Genomic DNA, 23,009 nt, shown 5'->3' on the forward strand with positions numbered 1-23,009 from the left:
GAGACGTGTGAGAAGAAATGCTGGCGTAATTGGCGCTACCAACAGAAACTACAACGCGACTTCTGAAATTTTCCCGGCGCATTTCTTCTTCTAATAATTTCCGGGTATGTAGCCGGATCGCGTCGACATTCTGCCACGATATTTCGGCCCAGAGACGTCCGGCCATCATCTGGTGAGTACACAAGTACTGAAGAGACAAGTGCAGTCGCGGTATTTATGCCGAATCTCACGCATGTGAAATATACTGGCATCCTACAGTGCAAGTGGCAGGTGTTGAGATGCGCGGCACAGCCGAGTTGTACGTGCTGCCCTCGGTGGTGAAAGTAAAAGATCATCTAGTCATTGAGTATCTAATGACGCCGTCGATTCCGCTGTGATTGTATAATTTTAATAACAGGTTCCAATTTTTATCCAGCTGAAAGTCTTTTCACGATTATAAGATCATCGCCAAGATGTATTTCCACTGATTCTTTGATTACAGAATCCCAAAAGCCAGAATCCGGAGCTAAAATTTTTGTTCCATTGTATTCCATTAAATGTCCCAAAGAAATAGTGCTCTGCTACTGCCGATTTTGACGGTTGCCACAAACGGGTGTATCTTTCATATTCTGTACATCGTTCATGGATAGTTCTTGTCGTCTGGCCAATATATGCAGAGCCACATTCACAGGGAATTTTGTAGACGCCTGCTTTTTTCAGTGGAAGAATGTCGACAGGATCCGGATGCATACCCGAAAATTGTTAGAAGAAACTACAACGCTTAACTTCATTGGCTGGTGCGGTGTCAGAAATGAGAAAAACAAGTAGATCGACATGAAGTGTTCCGGGCAAAACCGATTTCTAACGAAACCGAACGACGGACCCATCGGACACCTTTTGCTGTGTACTTAAATGCAGTTACCATGGTTAGCAAACCGGTTATCGCCAAGAGTGAACGTGCACCGTTTTCCTTTCAGTTCTTACTCAGAGGGGGATAGGCAGGCTGCCGGCTTGTTGATGTAAAGAATATTTGGCTGCTAGCTTGTTGATGCAAAGAATATTTAATAATAAATCAATACTCAAATATATAACTCTAAAACCGGCAGTAAATGTACAATGTGCAACCGACATTTTTATAGGCCAGCATGTCGACACTTTTTCCGTCGATACTTTCTTTGATTTGTCGAAGGCCGATAATGGTATCTTTTTAAATCTCGAAATATCGAATTACCAATAATTTTTCAAGAACTATTAGCAATCCTAGTGCGAACAGTTTGACCAAGGCCTAACAGGCAGCCAGCCGCGGTGGTCTAGCGGTTCTAGGCGCTCAGTCCGGAACCGTGCGACTGCTACGGTCGCAGGTTCGAATCCTGCCTCGGACATGGATGTGTGTGATGTCCTTAGGTTAGTTAGGTTTAAGTAGTTCTAAGTCCCATCGTGCTCAGAGCCATTTGAACCATTTGAACCTAACAGGCGTGCGTGATGATGATCGGGAGGGAACGCCACAACATCAACCACAGAGAACAATGTGCAGGCGATCGGGGAAGAACATCTGTGGCGAGAGATATTCCAACGATGATGACTTATCATCATGGAGTAAATATCTCTGAGATGAGCATTGCGTTCTGCGGATGTTGTCAACATAAAACCAGGATTGTCACGTTTTTTAGGGACTTCGCTGTGCGTGTGTGAGCTTTCTGCAGCGTTTGAAGTTTATAACATCAAGAGTTTTGTTGTGTTTCACCGTTTGTTGATAGTGTAATAGCGATGGTGAATTACTGTTGTTGCTACGGATGCAAAGAAAAATATGTGAAAGGAGGGATAGTAACTTTTCATGGATACATGAAAATTATAGTTATCCTATTAGTAAGACACACTGCATATGTTTAAAAATTTCGAGACGCATTATAATTAAGGCTTGATTCTATAGACCTATTTTTCTACGATTTTATGACTATATAATAGATACTACGGCTCGTACAAAAGCTTACAAACAATCGCTTCCTCTCGTAAAAATGCTAGTGGGACAGGAAAGGCAATGGCTAGTTGTTTCAGCAAATACTATCCTCCATGAATTTATCAGTGACTTGTCGATTATATATATAGATTACTTAGTCTACTATTTATTTAATAAACTGGGAGCAAGTCCGTAAAATGCGCCGGCCGGAATGGCTGAGTTGTTCTAGGCGCTTCAGTCTGGAACCGCGCGAACGCTAGGGTCGCAGGTTCGAATCCTGCCTCGAGCCTGGATGTGTGTGATGTCCTTAGGTTAGTTAGGTTTAAGTAGTTCTAAGTTCTAGGGGACTGATGACCTCAGACGTTAAGTCCCATAATGCGCAGAGCCATTCGAACGTAAAATGCGGTAAATAAATACATCAAAGTGTCACAAGTAAGAAAAATTGTGATTTAGGTCACAAAAACGAGAAAATAAATACGCCGAAATAGCTGAAAAAGAGGACGAATTAGCAGGAATATAATCGATAATGTGTGGCAAATTCGGTGTTTTTCGGACACTTGCAAAAGTACTAGCGTACTGTCAAGTCGTTCTGCAAGACTATCACTGCAAAAATGTACGTCAGGCTCTGTAATACTATAAAGTGGCGTATCATACCGAAAACGACCAAAAATCGAGTGCATCTGAATTGTGACACCTATCGCAAAGAAGCAGGATGTAATATCACTTGCCCTTAAAAGTTATGTAGCTGGTTTTTTCCCGGTATCAAATGGATACTGTTAAAATGTATTCGGAACATATATAAATAATCCACGACACGTACGAAAAGAATCCGTCTGTACTAGGGATGTAGTGACATTCTAAATATACAGGGCGCTATACGGGCAAACACACGACGTCCCGATAACACGTGACCAGGCCGGCAATGTATGTTGACAACACAAAATCTGTTCTGCGCATGTGGATGCTCACTGCAGAGATATTTACTCTGTGCTTATCACAGTAGTTCTTGAATGGCTCCGCGACCAAGAAGCAGATACCCATCGTCGAGGAACTGGATGACTGGTAGAACACTCCGAGTGTTGTTTACAAATTCTCAGCAAGAGTGCTGGAAAGGATGTCATACATTTGCCTCACTTTGATATGTAGAGCAGCAATCAATGAAAGTCGCATGGCCTGCCGAAATAACGTGTTAACAAACGAAATCGCTTTAATAAAAAGGAGTTTCTGTTGGCGCTTCATTTCATTACGATGGAGAACGAAATTACGTTGATTCACTGTTTGGCGTGGACTCCCACGCCGCGAGAGATTGGTCGCGGCTCTGGCGCTGAATGGAGGCGGCGTTCTTTGGGCGCGCGGAGCGCTGGCGTCGCCTTCTGCTATCGCGCCGTTATCTCTGGCCGGCGGCAGAGGCGATATAGTAGAGAGCTTCCTGGCCAGGTCGGCGGCGTTAAGACGATCGCCAGGGCGCCCCCGCAAGTCAAAGGAGCTTCAAAGCCACCGCCGCCGCGGGGAAGGTTTACGCAACAAATCAGCACGGGTAATTTTTCACTTCGCGGAAGAGTTTGTATACGCTGCTGCACGGCGCAGGTGCCTGGTCGCTTTGTACGTGTTACTACGCAGCGCCGTTAAAGCGCCTGCATCATTGTGGGTAGGTCGTCCTTCTCCGCTACTGACCCCTTTCCCCATCATGTTCTCACTGTGGTCGCCACCGAGCCATCACATTACTATCAACCCCGACTCGTAAATACAAGCTCTGCGATATGGACTTCTGACATGACTAATTACACGACGTGCCAACGACTACCGAGATAAAATTTCACCTCTGTTGTCGCTCAATGTATGCGTGCTATGCAATCTTCATACGAAAATCTCTAGCTTTAAATGATATTCCACAACTTACGGAACTATTCCGCTGATCTTAGGACACTGAAATAATCGCATATGTTCACAGGTTACGATAGCAGTTGGTGACTTTTCGTGAGCGCCCACTGTCATGTAAAACTTTCTGAAAGAAATGTCCGCCATGTGACTGCAGATATGTATTTGTGGTGTCACCGCCAGACCCCACACTTGCTAGGTGGTAGCCTTTAAATCGGCAGCAGTCCGTTAGTATACGTCGGACCCGCGTGTCGTCACTATCAGTTATTGCAGACCGAGCGCCGCCACACGGCAGGTCTGTTCTAGACTCCCTAGCACTCGCCCAGTTGTACAGCCGACTTTGCTAGCGATGTCCCTAGCACTCGCCCCAGTTGTACAGCCGACTTTGCTAAGCGATGGTTCACTGACTACATATGCTCTCATTTGCAGAGACGACAGTTTAGTATAGCCTTCAGCTACGTCATTTGCTACGACCTAGCAAGGCGCCATAATCAGTTACTATATGTCTTCTGAACAGATAATATTGTGAATGATGTACCGTCAAGAGCGACGTTCCTCATTAATGGATTTAAGTTAAGTATCAAACTAATTATGCCCGCTTTCTGAATTCTAATTCCTTGTCATGTTCTAGACATCACGTCATTAGAATCCTTCCCTCCTCACGCCAGCCTGCGTCAGCTAAAACGCGTGCATTTCGGCCTCGTCTCGTAACACGGTGTTGGCTCTTCAGCCAACACAACAGTATTTATTTATTTCATGCCATTAAGCCTCAATGATGTGTAAATGCGTGGTGTAATGACTGGCAGTTAGCTCTCAATATTAGTAAGTGTAACATACTGCGTATGACAAGGCGAAAATCCCCATTAATGTATGAGTACAAAATAAATGATCAGTCTTTGGAAGCGGTAACATCAGTCAAGTATCTGAGTATGACTATTCGAAATGATCTCAAATGGAATGATCAGATTATAAAAGTAAAGGGTAAGGTGAACTCGAGATAGCGGTTTATTGGTAGAATCCTGAAGCGATGCAGTGCTTCAACAAATGAAATAGCTTACAGTACGTTAGTTCGTACAGTGTTAGAGTATTGTTAGTCTGTATGGAACCCTTACCAGTTGGGTCTGATTCAAGAGATTGAGAAGGTCCAAAGAAGAGCGGCAAGATTCGTGGCTGGTACATTTAGCCATCGCGAGAGCTTTACAAATCTCATAGAAAGTTTGAAGTGGGACACACTTGCAGATAGACGGCGCGCTAAACAGAAGGGGCTGCTCACTAAATTCCAAAATCCAATCTTCACCGAGGATGTAGAGCATATATTATTACCACCAACTTTCAAATCGCGGAATGATCATCTTTGAAATATAAGGGAAATATGAGCTCGTACTGAGGCGTTCAGACAGTCGTTTTTCGCTCGCGCGATCCGCGAGTGGAACAGACGGGGGGTGGGGGGGAATATCACTTTTGCGCGAATTGTGCCCTTCGCCACCCACCGCTTGGTGGCTAGCGGAGTATATCTGTAGATGTAGATCGTCAAAGCAGCGTATGTCACTCAGGCAGATCGGAGATTTTTTGAGATTTCAAATTATGTACACAAATTCAAATCTGCGATGAAATGGTGAAAATTTCCTTCGAAAAACACGATAGGAGTAATCTCTCACTGGAACAAAAACAGTGATAAGTCACAGCAACTTCCTGATATTCGCACATAGTCCGTAACGATTTCCAATCTCCAGTTTCATCTTCAGATACCAAATTTATTTATTTAATTATTTTTATTTATTTTTCAGTCTGTTAACAATGAAATATCGGCAGCTATCTGCTGTGCTCCACGCTTCTTGTAGCAAGGGCTTGTAGCTTACAAAATTCTTGTTTGCCCTGGAACAGTGATCTCTTTCATATATTACTCGTCAGTGTGGGATTCGTATCAGATAGGACTGATAGAGGAAGAGTAGTAGGTTTCGTTACAGATTCATTTAGCAAGTGCTGGAACGTCATGCAAATGTCCAGCCAATTCCAGTGTCACACGCCGCTAGAGAGGCGTTCTGCATCACGCTGTGTGTGGTCTGCTGTAGAAGTTCCTAGATTTTACTTTCCTAGTAGCGTCAACCAATATATCGCTTCCTCCTACGTAATCTTCCGGAAAGACAAAAAAAAATCTAGGAATTCTAGCGCACATAGTCTTACCAACAGCCGTTCTTCCCGCTAACAATACGCGACTCGAACAGGAAACGGAGGAAATGGCACTGGTACACAAAGTAACCTCCGCCACACACTGTAAGAAGCTATATAGATTATACAAACGTAGACGTAAAGGGTAGATATTATAAAAAATTGTACTACGCTTGACAAATATTGGAAACAATAGTCCTCTTTTTAAGGGAACAAGAGAATCTTTTGATACGTATTGCTTACGTCGAGAAACATTTTTTGTTTGTGAGTGACTTCTAGCTTAGATATGATTCATATCACCACAATAATGACTTGAACTGAGAAGTGAATATTCGGATTGCAGTCAGCAAACTACATTTTCTTTCTTGGAAGAGCGTGTTTCCTAGCAACAATTTTCAGTGCTCTATTACTTTTCTAAGTAGGAGTAACACAATTCTCTGCGTTGGATAAATTTTAAGACATTTCAACAAGTAATCATTGAGTAAGTATTGTACCCTTTTTACGCGAAATATATGAACATGTGGCAATGACATTGACATAACAACATAAATTACAGTGAAATAAACAATTTAAAAGCATTTGTGGCTAGATGCGTTATTCACGAACAGTGAATCGCGGAGTTCACAAGATCCGACATGTTTCAATAACATTTAAATAGAATTAGGTTCAAATGGCTTTGAGCACTATGTGACTTAACTTCTGAGGTCGTCAGTCCCCTAGAACTTACAACTACTTAAACCTAACTAACCTAAAGTCATGACACACATCCATGCCCGAGGCAGGATTCGAACCTGCGACCGTAGCGGTCTCGTGGTTCCAGACTGTAGCGCCTAGAACCGCTCGGCCACCCGGGTCGGCGAATCGAAATAATTTTGTGAAGTACTGAAATATATTGCCAATCACCGCAACTACGGTTCCTTCACCGGAATATCTGAACTTCGACGCACATTACTCTCGTCTTTGTTACGTCACACTAAACTCGTCTTCGTTACGTCACGCTAATCTCGTCTTCGTTACGTCGTCCGAAAATCATACCAACCCGAACAACCCTGCTGTACCGTCAGCAGGAGGAGGTGAGGATATTAGCAACAGTCTGTATCCACGTACACCTACTGTCTGTCAAGAACAGTTTTTCCACAGTTTTTCAACACGACCGGTAAACGAGTAGTTTGTAGAAACTAACGCCGATGTTGCTTCTGCGTTTTTGAACTCCGTACAGAGAGGAATTAGAACATAGCGCTTTATTTCATATGTTGGTCGGTGGACCCGCCCCACCATATTGTCATGTCGAAAAAACTTGTTTCTAGTGTGTCTGGAAGAAAAAGTGAGCAGTAACTATTTTCTTAATCTGTTTCTTAAATCTGACAGTACTGAAAGATTCTTTAGTCACGCATCACGGGGTTTTCCACTATCATTCAGTCCTAGCTGATAAACAAATTTAACTTCCGGTATGGGAACTCAGTTCCCATAAGTTAGTCTGAAAACAAGGCTGATGGTATAAGTTTAAACCAAACGATATTAATAACTTGATGCGTTCATGTGTTATTTTGTATTAGCCGCCGTCTCATGATTTTTCGCTTAGTTGATAGCCTATATGATTTTCATCTATCAGTACAAAAGTTGAATAATAAATTTGTATTTTTCTTGTGATTTGTCAGTATTAACGTTTGCCTTTTACAATAATCATCTCCCATGACATTTATTTCGGCACTAAAGTTTCTTCGAGGCAAGAACTGTATGGTAAATTAATCAGTACATACTAGTAACACTTTTATGTACTTTTTTTATTCTCTTCACTTCTTATGCAGTGTCGTGGAATTCAGGTCTCTCGAACAATTAAAAATGAGTTACTAGCATTGTCAAGAACCTAAACGGAGATTGCCGTGCATCACATGGAAATCTTTGTGTCCTAATATCATCATTACTTTGCTGCAGATGTCGTATGAACTCTAAAACAGGCTCACATGGCGAGTACAAGTGTATCTAATCACTTACGATTTTCGTTCACACATCGTAAATTTTGAATATTTTTCAAATGAAGCAAACAATAGGTTATTTTCAAGATTTCTCAAAAACTTTTAATTTTTACTCCAAGTAATAGTTTCGTTTTGCTTCATGGTTAAGCCTAATACTGATTTTTGACAACGGAATACCTTCCCTTGGTTCGTGACAAACAATACCTTTTCGAAACGACCATTGTTCACTTCAACGAATGCTTGAAATCCTTCGATATTGTAGTCTGAAAACAGAAAAGATAGAACTCTTTCATTTCAGCAATACTATCGTACAGCTATTATTCGCTACTCAATTGAGGATGTTGAATCGTTGTTTCTGGCTAACAGCTAATAGGAAAAACTTCCGTCTCTGGTTTGATGTACCGCTTTAAAGTTTCACAACCTGCGACAGTGTCGCGAATAAGACCGTGACCCCTATATTCAATAAGCTTCCTTTAATTTACGTCTATGGTCACAAACTTTTTGTTAACAGATTACCGGTTTCGGTCTATAATGACCATCACCAGATCTGTTTTATAAAAACAAAGTCCTACTGAACTGCTGCCATAGTGGCTTTTATAAGACAGATCTGATGATGGTCATTATAGACCGAAACCAGTAATTTGTTAACAAAAAAGTTTTTGTGACCACAGACGTAAATTAAAGGAAACTTACTGCTTTATAGTTGTCCACCCGTCAGACCCTAAGAGAGAAATGGCAAATAACATTTTTCTTAACAGTGGTTTCAGCATATGAAAAAGTGCAGGCTTCACAGTTCGTTGCCGCGGCTAATCTTTCGTATTGTATACGTTCACTCTTAATGCGCGTAAACGCATCCTAGGATTTCTACAGGGCGATAAAACGGAAAGGGAATGTTACTTATACCCTTTTATTCCTGTTTGCCCGATCCGCATCTTCATTTGTAGCTACTTAGAAGTCATTACCATAATGATGCCCAGCGCTGACCTGGAAAACCTGTTACGGTTAGAGAAGCTAGCAACTCGTCCTTCCCGCCTCCCTCCCTTCAGGCCCCCAGCCACAACTCGAAATTCTCCGGACTCACCCACAACGACACCGTAATCAGCAAACATTGGGCTCTCAGAAAAACTCTCTTTTTTCCTGACCTCAGATCTGGTAGTAACCGGGCACATTGTAAATGCGTGTCTGTGGTACACCTGATGCTTTTCTTGTAAACTGTGCAGACTAGCTTGTGAAGGACATAGTTCGGATGTTTCAAAAAATGCGTGAGGAGTATTAAGCGAAATTTTCTTCTGCTGTATTTTTTTTCCTGTGCTTTGGAATTACAACTGCATTCCTTTGAAATGCATGTAGTCCTAGAGAAAAGGAATGGTATACACCATGAGTTTCATTCGTAGCACTACTGACATTTTCCGGTAACAGACAACAGGACCCCTGAACGAAAATGATACTAAAGATCTAAAATCTCAGTGCGAATTGGTAAGGAATCGCAAATCTTTTTTACTATATTCACTTGCGTAAAGCATTAAGACTGACAGCCGTATGCTAGTACAGCTGAATCTAATTGCTGCCACAATAAATATGTAGAAAATTAACGTCTTACAAGCATGGTCGCAAGAAGATGGAAGAGGTACAAATATTTTAATTTAAACTGTGGTCCTAGAATAATTGAATTGTTGTATTTTGAGACAATAGTCATCGCTGTCCATTGTTATCTGCTTCTACATATGCAACAAAGACTGCCGTCGTCTTCCTAAATGATTGAACCAATGGAATTCCGATAATTTGATAAAATTTTAATGTAGTTTGCTTCCTAGCACCACAATCTTTTTAGTCGAGCTTTCTCTACCGTTAAAGTCCAGAGGGCGCAAGATCGTGAAACAGAACAGAATTTTAATGCAATGAGTATAAAGAAAAACGTCGATCTCAATTAGTTTCCTTGATTATTGCAAGCACTTATCAGATTATTTGAATTGAAACGGCCGTTGTGAGAGCCAGAAGCAGATGTGAAGGAATAATAGATAGTATAGAGGCACTGAATCATGTACTTCGGTGACGTGGCAGAATAAAAAAGAATCTGTCAGTGGTTTATCACTCAATAGGTTATACACACAGATGTTCCATTTGTTCAATACAATTTTGTTTTATGACGCTTAAATAGCGTTTTTGTCGTTTGCGCAAGAAAGTTAAAAATGTTTCGCTGTAGTTATGTGCGTAATATTACTTTGACCGTAAAAGCACGAGATTTGAAGTCGAAGAAAAGTGGAAACTACCACAGGTTGTCACTGATCGAATGTACGTCACCTAAGTCATGCGTGTGCGTCTGTGGAGTTATTAAACATTTTTTGCTTTACGTTACGATACGGTAAGTGATCAACAGATTTCCAGAGCGTGTTTACAATTTCACGTAGCCGATTGGGCAAATTAATGCAGTCGATAAAGGGAGAAAATGTCTTTGTTGTTTGTATCCAGGATTATTGTAAGACACAACTTTAGACCCTCAGGGAGCTGGATCCATGCGTAAATCAGTAAATGTGCTGATCAAAAATAAGTACGTTGTGGATCTCCTGTCAACGGGGACGGTGTAAACGACGCACTAAAGGGCTAATTTGTTTATTAGTGGGAAGGTTTTAGTCTTTTTCCTGTCAACTTCATATTGCTTACGTTTTCTTTCAATTCATTATTCATCCTGAAAAGCAATGATATCAAGCTTTTCAGACCACAAACACACGACACTTATTGTTGACGGCTAAGAAACTACTAATAGCTTTCTCGCTAAACGAATGGCGAACTGACTGTAATCTTTATTGAGCGTTAGTTAACTAATCAGTTATTGTTTTGGTTACAGAAGTACTGGTAAATTACAATTAAAATGTTGTGGCGCCTAGGATGCGTGATATCTAATTATCTTCGCCATTCATGGTTGTAATGCAGAGAACATTCAAACATTACATTGTAAACACAAACGGAGCACCGTAACCAACCGTTGTAGAATTTTACACGTTCACAATGTATTTCGGAAAGAACTCTTCGTTTTATATTATTCGCGTTTTCCACTGCGACACCTGTTTCGTTAAATTCTGAACATGTAATTTTTTCTAATACTGGGAAATATTAGTGGCGTTTGGTTACATATTCACGCTTGTAGTGTCGGGCGAGCTACACTTACGAATATCACACCTCTTGTAGCAACACTCAACCTCCTTTTGGCTTCTACAACCACAAATAAAGAGTATTTTTTTAGACAGTAAAGAACACCAACCTGGCACGAAAAATGTGTGTCGCAACATTCTACACACTCCGGCTATCGCAGAATGTAAAAGAAAGCGCAAAATATCGTGACAAACTATTTGCAAGTGAAACTTAAATGTCTCACACGCTGCAGTTGCCATTTAATCAAACTGCGACAGCATTTAAAATAATTAAATAAAGGCACTAAATTAGGCCAGACTGCTGAAACATGTCTGGGTAGCAGGACGTTAAAAATAAAATAGGGTAGAAGTTATGCGGTTGCCACCGGTACCTTGCATTTTCCGTAGTGTATGCACTAAAATATTCTCGGGAAACTTGTCTGTTAGATAACGAATGTTGTCGCAGTTTCGCTTTCTACAACATATAACGCGTTAAATATGGTGAGATGCGTTAAATATGATGCGATTCTCCGCTAAGAGAACTTTTGTTTCACTCTCAGATTCGCTGGCTTCGTGAATTATCTATCATATCCCACAGTAACCTAGATCTCGGGCTACGTTGTACGTGAATCTGTCTCCACAACCATAATTTCAGGGGAGCTTGGGGTGAGCGGAGGGGTTTGGTGCGGGACAGAATAACATTCTAGCTCGGAAACACTTGCATTCCGTACATAGTACCCGCATCAAATGTTATGATGCAGAATAACGAGGTTTAGTAGGTGTTCTTTGGGAAATTTTGAGGAATCGCAACTGGTGTATGGCTGCAGCTCGCACAGCGTTTGGAGACCGGAGACATTGTCGGTGTGCAGAGTCTGGACGGCGGGGAGGCGTGGCGGTCGGTCGGTACTCACCACCAGTGCGCGCGGGCCGGAGCGGCGGCGAGCAGGAGCGAGAGCAGCAGCAGCAGCAGCGGAGGATGCGGCAGCGGGCGGGAGACGCGCGACATGCCGGCAGCGCCCTTGCCCTTGGCTCGCGTCGCGGTCCGGAGCGGCTCACGGCTCACCACCGCCAGCTCATGACGCTGTCTGGCGGCAGACTGGCCGCTGCGCGCCACCGGTGGCTGCAGACGCGAGGCGGCGGCGGCGGCGGCGGCGGCGCGCGCGCCACGCGGCACTGGTGGCGCGAGGTGAGGGGCGGCGGAGGCGGAAGGCGGAAAGCGGAGGGCCGCGCCGCTGGAGGCTGGAGGCGGAGGGCGGAGGGCCGCGTGCCGGCCAGCCGCTTTGCTGCCACCAATCTGCGAGGCCGGCGGCACTTTGCAGTATACCACTTGTAACACCCATTTACGCGAGCTACATCTACAGGGTGTCCGAAAAGTCTTTCCCTGATTACACAAATTGAAAACTCAGGCTAGAAGTAAGATACCAATATGAAACTGGCGTCTAATTATTCATAAACTACCTAAATTTTTTTCACACATCAGTAAACTTCCACATGAGCACCCTTGCTAGCACGTAGCACATCTGTTGTTGTTGTGGTCTTTAGTCCTGAGACTGGTTTGATGCAGCTCTCCATGCTACTCTATCCTGTGCAAGCTTTTTCATCTCCCAGTATCCACTGCAGTCTACATCCTTCTGAATCTGCTTTTTGTATTCATCTCTTGGTCTCCCTCTTCGATTTTTACCCTCCACGCTGCCCTCCAATACTAAATTGGTGATCCCTCGATGTCGCAGAACATGTCCTACCAACCGATCCCTTCTTCTTGTCAAGTTGTGCCACAAGCTCCTTTTTCTCCCCAATACTATTCAAGACCTCATTAGTTATCTGATCTACCCATCTAATCTTCAGCATTCTTCTGTAGCACCACATTTCGAAAGCTTCTATTTTCTTCTTGTCTAAGCTATTTATCGTCCACGTTTCACTTCCATACATGGCTACACTCCATACAAATACTTTCAGAAACGACTTACTGACATTTAAATCTATACTCGATGTTAACAAATTTCACTTCTTCAGAAACGCTTTCCTTGCCATTGCCAGTCTACATTTATTATCCTCTCTACTTCGACCATCGTCAGTTATTTTGCTCCCCAAATAGGAAAACTCCTTTACTACTTTAAGTGTCTCATTTCCTAATCTAATTCCCTCAGCATCACCCGACTTCATTCGACTACATTGCCGGTCGTGGTGGCCAAGCGGTTAAAGGCGCTACAGTCTGGAACCGCGCGACCACTACGGCCGCAGGCTCGAATCTTCCCTCGGGCATGGATCTGTGTGTTGTCCTTAGGTTAGTTACGTTTAAGTAGTTCTACGTTCTAGGCGACTGATGACCTCAGAAGTTAAGTCCCATAGTCCTCAGAGCCAATTCGACTACATTCCATTATCCTCGTTTTGCTTTTGTGGATGTTCATCTTATATCCTCCTTTCAAGACAAGTTCTTTGCTGTCTCTGACAGAATTACAATGTTATCGGCGATCCTCAAATTTTTTATTTCTTCTCCATGGATTTTAATTCCTACTCCGAACTTTTCTTTTGTTCCCTTCACTGCTTGCTCAATATACAGATTGAATAACACCGGGGAGAGGTTACAATCCTGTCTCACTCCCTTCCCAACAACTGCTTCCCTCGACTCTTATAACTGCCATTTGCTTTCTGTACGAATTGTAAATAGCCTTTCGCTCTAGGTGATATTCAATTTCCGCCTACATATTAACCAACATCACTGGAGGTATCGATTCAACGACTGTGGTTATCCGTTGCGCAGGGTTTCAAGATCTGGTACACGTGTTCGGTAGATCTCGTCCTTGACATAACCTCATAAAAGGAAGTCTAATGGGGTTAGGTCAGGAGAGCGTGGAGGCCAAACCGTTGGCCCATCACGACCAATCATCGCCCAGGAAAGGTCATATCGAGATAGGCACGCACGTCCAAAACCCAATGAGGCGGTGCACCGTCTTGCTGAAACAAGACATCGGGGTAATACCGAGGAAGCTGAGGAAACAGCAAACAGTTGCAACATGTCCAGATACACTGCAGATGTGATGGTAACCTCAGCGAAGAGCCGGCCGATGTAGCCGTGCGGTTCTAGGCGCTACAGTCTGGAGCCGAGCGACCGCTACGGTCGCAGGTTCGAATCCTGCCTCGGTCATGGATGTGTGTGATGTCCTTAGGTTAGTTAGGTGTAATTAGCTCTACGTTCTAGGCGACTGATGACCTCAGAAGTTAAGTCGCATAGTGTTCAGACCCATTTGAACCTCAGCGAAGAAGAATGGCCCGATAATTCGATCGTGCAATAGCGCGAATCAAACATTGCCTCTGGTGCAATCCATGACCTCGCCAGGGGGTTGTGAACCCCAAATGCGCACATTATGGGGATTCACTACTCCACTGACAAAAAAGGTCGCTTTGTCGGGAAAGGCAATTCGTCTGAAATAACCGTCATCGTCCTCAATACATGATAGCATTCGACCGCAAAGTCATATCGACGTGTACTGTCATTGGGCAACAATGGAAGTGGAAGTTTACTGATGTATAAAAAAAAACGTTGATAGTTTGTAAACAATTAGACACCAGTTTCATATTTGTATCTTACTTCTAGGTTGAGTTATCAATTTATGTAATAAGGGAAAGACTTTTCGGACACTCTGTATATCTACATCCACAACTACGTGGATACTCTGCAAACCACACTTAAATGCCTAGCAGAAGGTTCATCGAAACCACCTTCACAATAGCTGTCTACTATTCGAATCTCGAACTGGGCGCGAAAGAAACGAACACCTACCGTGAAGAGCCAAAGAAACTGGTACACTTGCCTAATATCGTGTAGGGTCCCCACGAGCACGTAGAAATGCTGTAACATGACGTGGCTTGGACTCGACTAATGACTGAAGTAGTGCTGGAGGGAACTGACACCGTGAATACCGCAGGGCTATCCATTAACCAGTAAGTGTAAAAGGGGATGGATCTCTTCTGAACAGCACGTTGCAAGGCACCTCAATAATGTACAGGTTTGGAGAGTTTAAACTCAGAAGAGTATTCCTGGAGCCACTCTGTAGCAATTCTGGATGTGTGAGGTGTCGCGTTGTCCTACTGGAATTGCCCAAAACCAGCATTGAAATCTGCAGCAATTTGCAGAAGCGTTGCACTTCATCAGCCATCGTTGATCTTTTTCCAGCCGCAGCCATATTGGAGATTTGAAATTTTACCGTATTTCTGATATTCACGGTACACTCGTGAAATGGTCGTACGGGAAAATCCCCACTCCATCCAACCTCAGAGATTGTGAGTCCCACCGCTAGTGCGCCGACTGTAACACCACGTTCACATTCGCTTAAATCTTGATAACCTGCCGTTGTAGCAGCAGTAACCGATGTAACAATTGCGTCGGAAACTTGTGTTATACAGGGTGGTCCATTGATAGTGAGCGGGCCAAATATCTCACGAAATAAACGTCAAACGAAAAAACTACAAAGAACGAAACTGGTCTAGCTTGAAGGGGGAAACTAGATGGCGCTATGGTTGGCCCGCTAGATAGCGCTGCCATAGGTCAAACGGATATGAACTGCGTTTTTTTAAAATAGGATCCCCCTTTTTTATTACATATTCGTGAAGTACGTAAAGAAATATGAATGTTTTAGTTGGACCACTTTTTTCGCTTTGTGACAGATGGCGCTGTAGTAGTCACAAACGTATAAGTACGTGGCATCACGTAACATTCCGCTAGTGCGGACGGTATTTGCTTCGTGATACATTAACCGTGTTAAAATGGACCGTTTACCAATTGTGGAAAAGGTCGATATCGTGTTGATGTATGGCTACTTTGATCAAAATGACCAACGGGCGTGAGCTATTTATGGTGCTCGGTAGCCTGGACGATATCATCCAAGTGCCCGGACCGTTCGCCGGATAGTTGTGTTATTTCAGGAAACAGGAAGTGTTCAGCCACATGTGAAACGTCAACGACGACCTGCAACAAATGATGATGCCCAAGTAGGTGTTTTAGCTGCTGTCGCGGCTAAACCGCACATCAGTAGCAGACAAATTGCGCGGGAAACGCGAATCTCAAAATCGTCGGTGTTGAGAATGCTAAATCAACATCGATTGCACCCGTACCATATTTCTATGCATCAGGAATTGCATGGCGACGACTTTGAACGTCGTGTACTGTTCTGCCACTGGCAACAAGAGAAATTACGGGACGATGACAGATTTTTTGCACGCGTTCTATTTAGCGACTAAGCGTCATTCACCAACAGCGGTAACGTAAACCGGCATAATATGCACTATTGGGCAACGGAAAATCCACGATGGCTGCGACAAGTGGAACATCAGTGATCTTGGCGGGTCAATATATGGTGCGGCATTGTGGGAGGGAGGATATTTGACCCCCATTTTATACCGGGCAATCTAAATGGTGCTATGTATGCTGATTTCCAATGTAATGTTCTACTGATGTTACTACAAGATGTTTCACTGCATGACAGAATAGCGATGTACTTCCAACATGATGGAAGTCCAGCACATAGCTCGCGTGCGGTTGAAGCGGTATTGAATAGCATAATTCATGACAGGTGGATTGGTCGTCGAAGCACCATACTATGGCTCGCACATTCACCGGATCTGACGTCCCCGGATTTCTTTGTGTGGGGGAAGTTGAAGGATATTTGCTATCGTGATCCACCGACAATTTGCGTCAGTGCATTGTTCAAATGGTTCAAATGGCTCTGAGCACTATGGGACTTAACATCTGAGGTCATCAGCTTCCCAGAACTTAGAACTACTTAAACCTAAGGACATCATTTTTGAGCGTTTATTGCATTAATGTGGTATTTACAGGTAATCACGCTGTAACATCATATGTCCTTAGAAATGATAAGTTCACAAAGGTACATGTATCACATTGAAACAACCAGAATAAAATGTTCAAACGTACCTACGTTCTGTATTTTAATTTAAAAAACCTACCTGTTACCAACTATTCGTCTAAAATTGTGATCCATATGTTTGTGACTATTACAGCACCATCTATCACAAAGCAAAAAAGAGGTCCAACTAAAACATTCATATTTCTTTACGTACTACAGGAATATGTAATAAAAATTGGGCGGGGGGGTCCTATTTAAAAAAACGCATTTGATATCCATTTGACCTATGGCAGCGCCATCTATCGGGCCAACCATACCGCCATCTGGTTTGCCCCTTCAAGCTAGACAAGTTTTTTCATCTGACGCTTATTTCGTGAGATATTTGGCCCGATCACAATCAAACGAACACCCTGTGTATCTACATCCAAAACCACGTGGATATTCTGTAGACCAGACTTCAATGCCTAGCACAAGGTTCATCGAACCACCTTCACAATAGTTCTCTGTTATTCGTATCTCGAACTGGGCGCGAGAGAAACGAACACCTACCGTGAAGAGCCAAAGTAACTGGTACACTCGCCTAATATCGTGTAGGGCCCCCACGAGCAGGCAGAAATGCGGCAACATGGCGTGGCTTGGACTCGAGTAATGTCTGAAGTAGTGCTGGACAGAAATGACCCCGTGTATCCCGCAGGGCTACTAATTAATCCGTAAGTGTACGAGGGGATGGAGATCTCTTCTGCACAGCACGTTGCAAGGCATCACAGAATGCTCCATAATGTTTAGGTTTGGGGAGTTTAAACTCAGAAGAGTATTCCTGGAGCTACTCTGTAGCAATTCTGGACGTGTGAGGTGTTGCATTGTCCTGCTGGAATTGCCAAAGTCCAGCATTGAAATCTGCAGCAATTTGCAGAAGTGTTGCACTTCTTCAGCCATCGTTGGTCCCATTCTTCCAGGATATTTTTCCAGCCACAGCGATGTTGGAGAGTTTTACCGTATTTCTGATATTCACGGTACACTCGTGAAATGGTCGTACGGGAAAATCCCCACTTCATCGCTACCTCGGAGACGCTGTGTCCCATCGCTCATGAGACGACTGTAACACCACGTTGAAACGCACTTAAATCTTGATAGCCTGCCATTGTAGTAGCAGTAACCGATCTAACAACTGCGCCAGACACTTGTTGTCTTACATAGACGTTGCCGACTGCAGCGCCATATCCTGCCAGTTTAGATATCTCTGTATTTGAATCCACATGCCAATACCAGTTTCTTTGGCGCTTCAGTGTATAACTTTCCCTTATTATGATGACGTCGGTCGGCGTCAACAAAATATTTTCGCATTCGGAGGAGAATGTTTGTGATCGAAATTTCAACAGAAGATTCCGTCTTTGTTTTGATGATGTCCACCCCCAAATTCTGTACTATGTCAGTGATACTCTGTCCCCTATTTCGCGATAATAGAAAACGTGCTACTCTTCTTTGAACTTCCTCAATGCACTCCGTTAATCCTACCCTGTGAGGATCCCAGACCGCGCAGCAGAATTGCAAAACAGGACGGGCTACTTACTTGTAGGGGTGCGTGATTACGAATGATTGGCTGTCACTCTCTGAGGAATTTGTCTTCTTTGAATCTCAGTTTCTATGGGATCTTAAGTGACTGCAGATTTCTCCACATTACTTACGCACTTTTGTTCTGGTGCGGACTGGCTGCGTAGCGTTGTTTATCTTCAAGAGTTTCCGTTGTTTCCTAGCACTGCGCTGGTCGATTTCTGTTTTCCGTCTCACTTGCTCGAAGCGCTGCATTCCTTTCCAAACACTGCAACGCCATACTGGACGGTTAAGTGCAGTATTTTCCAAATTACCAGTTTCAGTTTGACGTCCTTTCTTGTTGTCCTGTAATAAATCTTTGTACCGTTTCCGTCCACTTCCTAAATTTCTTGGCCATCCTTTAGCTGGGAATACATAAATTGCTTTGATAGACGAGATTTAGGCTAACGAACGATGCACCCCATCCTACGGAGTTAATGGATGCAGCCCATCCTACGGAGTTTATGCTTGATGATCATTGCTTCAGTGCTAGTTGAGTTTCCTTCTCCCAGAACACCGATGTTAGGATCCTTCTCAGGCAGCGTTGTTGGTACTTTTTGTTGTGGTTGGCAGGAGAGCCAACCGTATTGCTAAAGGAGGCCGAAATGCACGCGTTTTTGCTCACGCAGGCTGGCGTGAGGTCTGTAACATGACAGGGGAATTAGAATTGAGGAACAACGGACGTAGCTGGTGGAATACTTAACTTTAATCCATTAATGAAGAACGTCGCTCTTTATGGTACATGATTCACAATATCAATAGTACGGATACTGGCGCCTTGCTAGGTCGTAGCAAATAACGTAGCTGAAGGCTATGCTAACTATCGTCTCGGCAAATGAGAGCGTAGAAGTCAGTGAACGATCGCTAGCAAAGTCGGCTGTACAACTGGGTCGAGTATTAGGAAGTCTCTCTAGACCTGCCGTGTGGCGGCGCTCGGTCTGCAACCACTGATAGTGGCGACACGCGGGTCCGACGTATACTACCGGACCGCGGCCGATTTAAAGGCTACCACCTAGCAAGTGTGGTGTCTGGCGGTGACACCACACTTTTCCAGATATCTTATGTGCCTTCTGCAAGCAGTCCATGTTTCGCACCCATATGTGGGAGATGCAATAAAAGTAGCCTGGTATACATCAAGCTTGGTCGTAATGCTGATGTTATGTTTATCAATGTTTATAGATTTAAGTGTCAGGAAGACATTTCTTAAGGTATTTGTATGGAGTTTAGCCATGTATGGAAGTGAAACATGGACGATAAATAGTTTGGAGAAGAAGAGAATAGAAGCTTTCGAAATGTGGTGCTACGGAAGAATGCTGAAGATTAGATGGGTAGATCACATAACTAATGAGAAGGTATTGAATAGGATTGGGGAGAAGAGAAGTTTGTGGCACAACTTGACCAGAAGAAGGGATCGGTTGGTAAGAGATGTTCTGAGGCATCAAGAGATCACCAATTTAGTGTTGGAGGGCATCGTGGAGGGTAAAAATTGTAGAGGGAGACCAAGAGATGACTACACTACGCAGATTCAGAAGGATGTAGGTTGCTGTGGGTACTGGGAGATGAAGAGGCTTGCACAGGATAGAGTAGCATGGAGAGCTACATCAAACCAGTCTCAGGACTGAAGACCACAACAACAACATGTTTATCAAAGACCCTTACCCAAAGAAGACCGAAATCCGTACTGCTACATTTGATCCCATACCCCACTCAAGAATCACTGTCGAAGGCAGAGTCCTGCAGAACATAACACTTCCCATAACTTGGCAGACAAGTTTCAGTAAATGCAAGTATTGATTATGTGTAACAGTCTGTAATTGGCCTTTTTGATTATTTAAATGAATCGATTCATCATCAGTTACTTACTTGTATCTTAAGAAAGTAACGCTGTCATCAATCCGAAGATTGAAGACACAGTGCTTTAGTGAGTGTGGTCCTGCTGAAGGCGCTATGCCGTTGCATTCCTCCAATCTCTGAAATGATTTAGCGAGCCAGTTATAGAGGGATGTACACTTTAATGTGGATTCCGAACCACAGTGCAGCTCGGAATTTCCCACTTCAACAAACATTGCCAGTGGTGAAAGAAGTGATAAGTACGAGATGTGTAAGAAAAGTAATGAGACTGATTTTTATCTACCATAGTTTTTATTTTTTTTTCAAAGAACAATATTGTCCCGTTCACATTAGTTTCCTTCGGTAGCTATTCACCGACAGAGTCATTGTTCCCACTCTTGGTAGCAGTGCTGAAAGGCTTCAACTGGTGGGGCCTTTAACATATCGGTCATGTTCATTTGAATGTCTTTCAAAGTCCCAAAATGATGTCTTCCAAAACATTTTTCAATTTTGGGGAAGGAAAAAAGTCACAAGGATTCACATCAGGTGAACAGGTGGTCTGTGGAGCAATAGGTATGTCTTTTGTCATCAAAAATTCGGTGATGAACGTGGTTGTTATGATGCAGCACCCACGTGTCTGCAATGTTCAGTCTCACTCCATTTACGGTCGCAGATTCGAATCCTGCCTGGGGCATGGATGTGTGTGATGTCCTTAGGTTAGTTAGGTTTAAGTAGTTCTAAGTTCTAGGGGACTGATGACCTAAGGTGTTAAGTCCCATACTGCTCAGAGCCATTTAACGCATTTCCCAAACATTATTGTTTACGTAAAAAGGTTCGTGCTAGAAAAAAAAAAAAAAAAAAAAAAAAAAAAAGGCTGTGCTATCGCCCTTATATTTCTCTCTTTGTTAGTGACAACAGTTCCTCAGTTTTATGAAATAAGTCACAAGATTACATTTTCTTAAATTTTTTGCAGAAATACATAGTTGTTTAACATTCACTAGTTAAGCTAATTAATATTATTCTTTTTAACATCCATACTGTAGTGAATATTTTTACAAGCACCATAATTTTTCAGAGAGTTAACCGAGGAATACTTCTGATTTCTGTAATCCTTTTCCGCTGTGTCTCCAACGGTAGGCTGTGGCTGTCCCCCATCCCTTAGGAAACGGTCTGTCAGAAAGGACAGAGGAAACCACTATTTTCAGGTATATATGCTATGCAGAAGAGGATACACTTCCTCATAGCCTTTCCAGGACTGCAGAGGAGATGATTTTCGGGTTGATTAATGGTTCTTGTAAATAGAATGGAACTTAAGACAAAAAATCCAGGCCATTTCATGCTACTGTTTCATGAATGCTAACTGCTAATATTTGCGGTAACAGGTAACTTAGATTAGATTAGATTAGGTTTTCGTTCCATAGATCCATGCTGAGGAGATCCTCGTGGATATAGAACATGTCAACTTTTTTTTTTGCTGAAATAACAATACTAATAGTATGAATTTATACGATACATTATTTGTTTCTATTAAAAATTCGTCTATGGAATAGAAGGAGTTGGCCACTAGTAAGTCTTTCAGACTCCTTTTAAATTGATCTTTATTTGTAACAAAATTTTTTATGTTTTCTGGCAAATTATTGAAGATTAGTGTTCCTGAGTAGTGGACCCCTTTTTGAACTAAAGTAAGTGCTTTTGAGTCTTTGTGCAGATCATTTTTGTTCCTGGTATTGTATGTATGAACTGAGCTGTTTGTTGGAAAAAGAGATATATTATTTAGGATAAATTTCATTAAGGAATAAATATACTGAGAGGCAGTGGTTACTATACCCAGTTCTTTGAAGAGGTTTCTACATGACGTCTGTGAATTTACTCCACAAATAATACGTATCACACGCTTTTGGACTCTGAAAACTTATGTTTGACTTGAAGAGTTACCCCAAAATATTGTACTGTATGACATTATGGAATGAAAGTAGGCGAAGTATGCAAGCTTTTTCATTTTTATGTTGCCTATGTCTGTTAACACTCGAATTGCAAATACAGATTTGTTAAGGCGTTTCTGGAGTTCTGTGGTGTGCTCCTCCTAACTGAATTTATTATCAAGTTGTAATCTCAGGAATTTAAGACTGTCAACCTCTTCTATCTGCTCTTCTTCATACTTTATGCATATGCTGGGTGGAAACCTCTTACAGGTTCTGAATTGCATGTAGTGAGTCTTTTCAAAGTTTAATGTCAGTGAGTTGGTTTTAAACCATTTATTAATATCCATGAAAGTATCATTAGTAGATGTTTCTACAACTACACTCGACATACTATTTATTGCAATACTTGTGTCATCTGCAAACAAAACGAACTCTGCTTCTGGCAGTGTAACTGATGAGAGATCATTAATGTATATAAGAAAAAGCAATGGCTCTAAGATGGATTCTTGTGGGACACCACATGTAATTTCTTCCCAATCTGATGATGATTGATGACTTTATTCACTAGTCCCTTGTACTGACACCCTTTGTTTCCTGTTACCTAGGCATGACTTGAACCATTTTGCAGCACTGCCCGTGACACCATAGAATTCTAATTTATTTAAAAGGATGTTGTGGTTCACACAGTCAAATGCCTTTGGCAAATCACAGAAAAT

General features: G+C 42.7%; 1 protein-coding gene across 1 annotated transcript in view; it reads right to left on the minus strand.

The window, feature by feature from the left end:
- The window catches only part of LOC126273248 (protein Wnt-1-like), an 873,380-nt gene extending 860,953 nt beyond the window's left edge, over positions 1 to 12,427 (minus strand). Inside the window, exons 1-2 of the mRNA XM_049976793.1 lie at positions 12,412 to 12,427; positions 11,999 to 12,260 (exon numbers count right to left, since the gene is read on the minus strand). Coding sequence (XP_049832750.1) covers positions 11,999 to 12,260; positions 12,412 to 12,427 — 278 coding nt within the window. The remainder of the gene's footprint in view (positions 1 to 11,998; positions 12,261 to 12,411) is intronic.
- Positions 12,428 to 23,009: the final 10,582 nt, after the last annotated feature.

Source organism: Schistocerca gregaria, chromosome 5, assembly GCF_023897955.1.
Source record: "Schistocerca gregaria isolate iqSchGreg1 chromosome 5, iqSchGreg1.2, whole genome shotgun sequence".
Classification (NCBI taxonomy): Eukaryota; Metazoa; Arthropoda; class Insecta; order Orthoptera; family Acrididae; genus Schistocerca; species Schistocerca gregaria.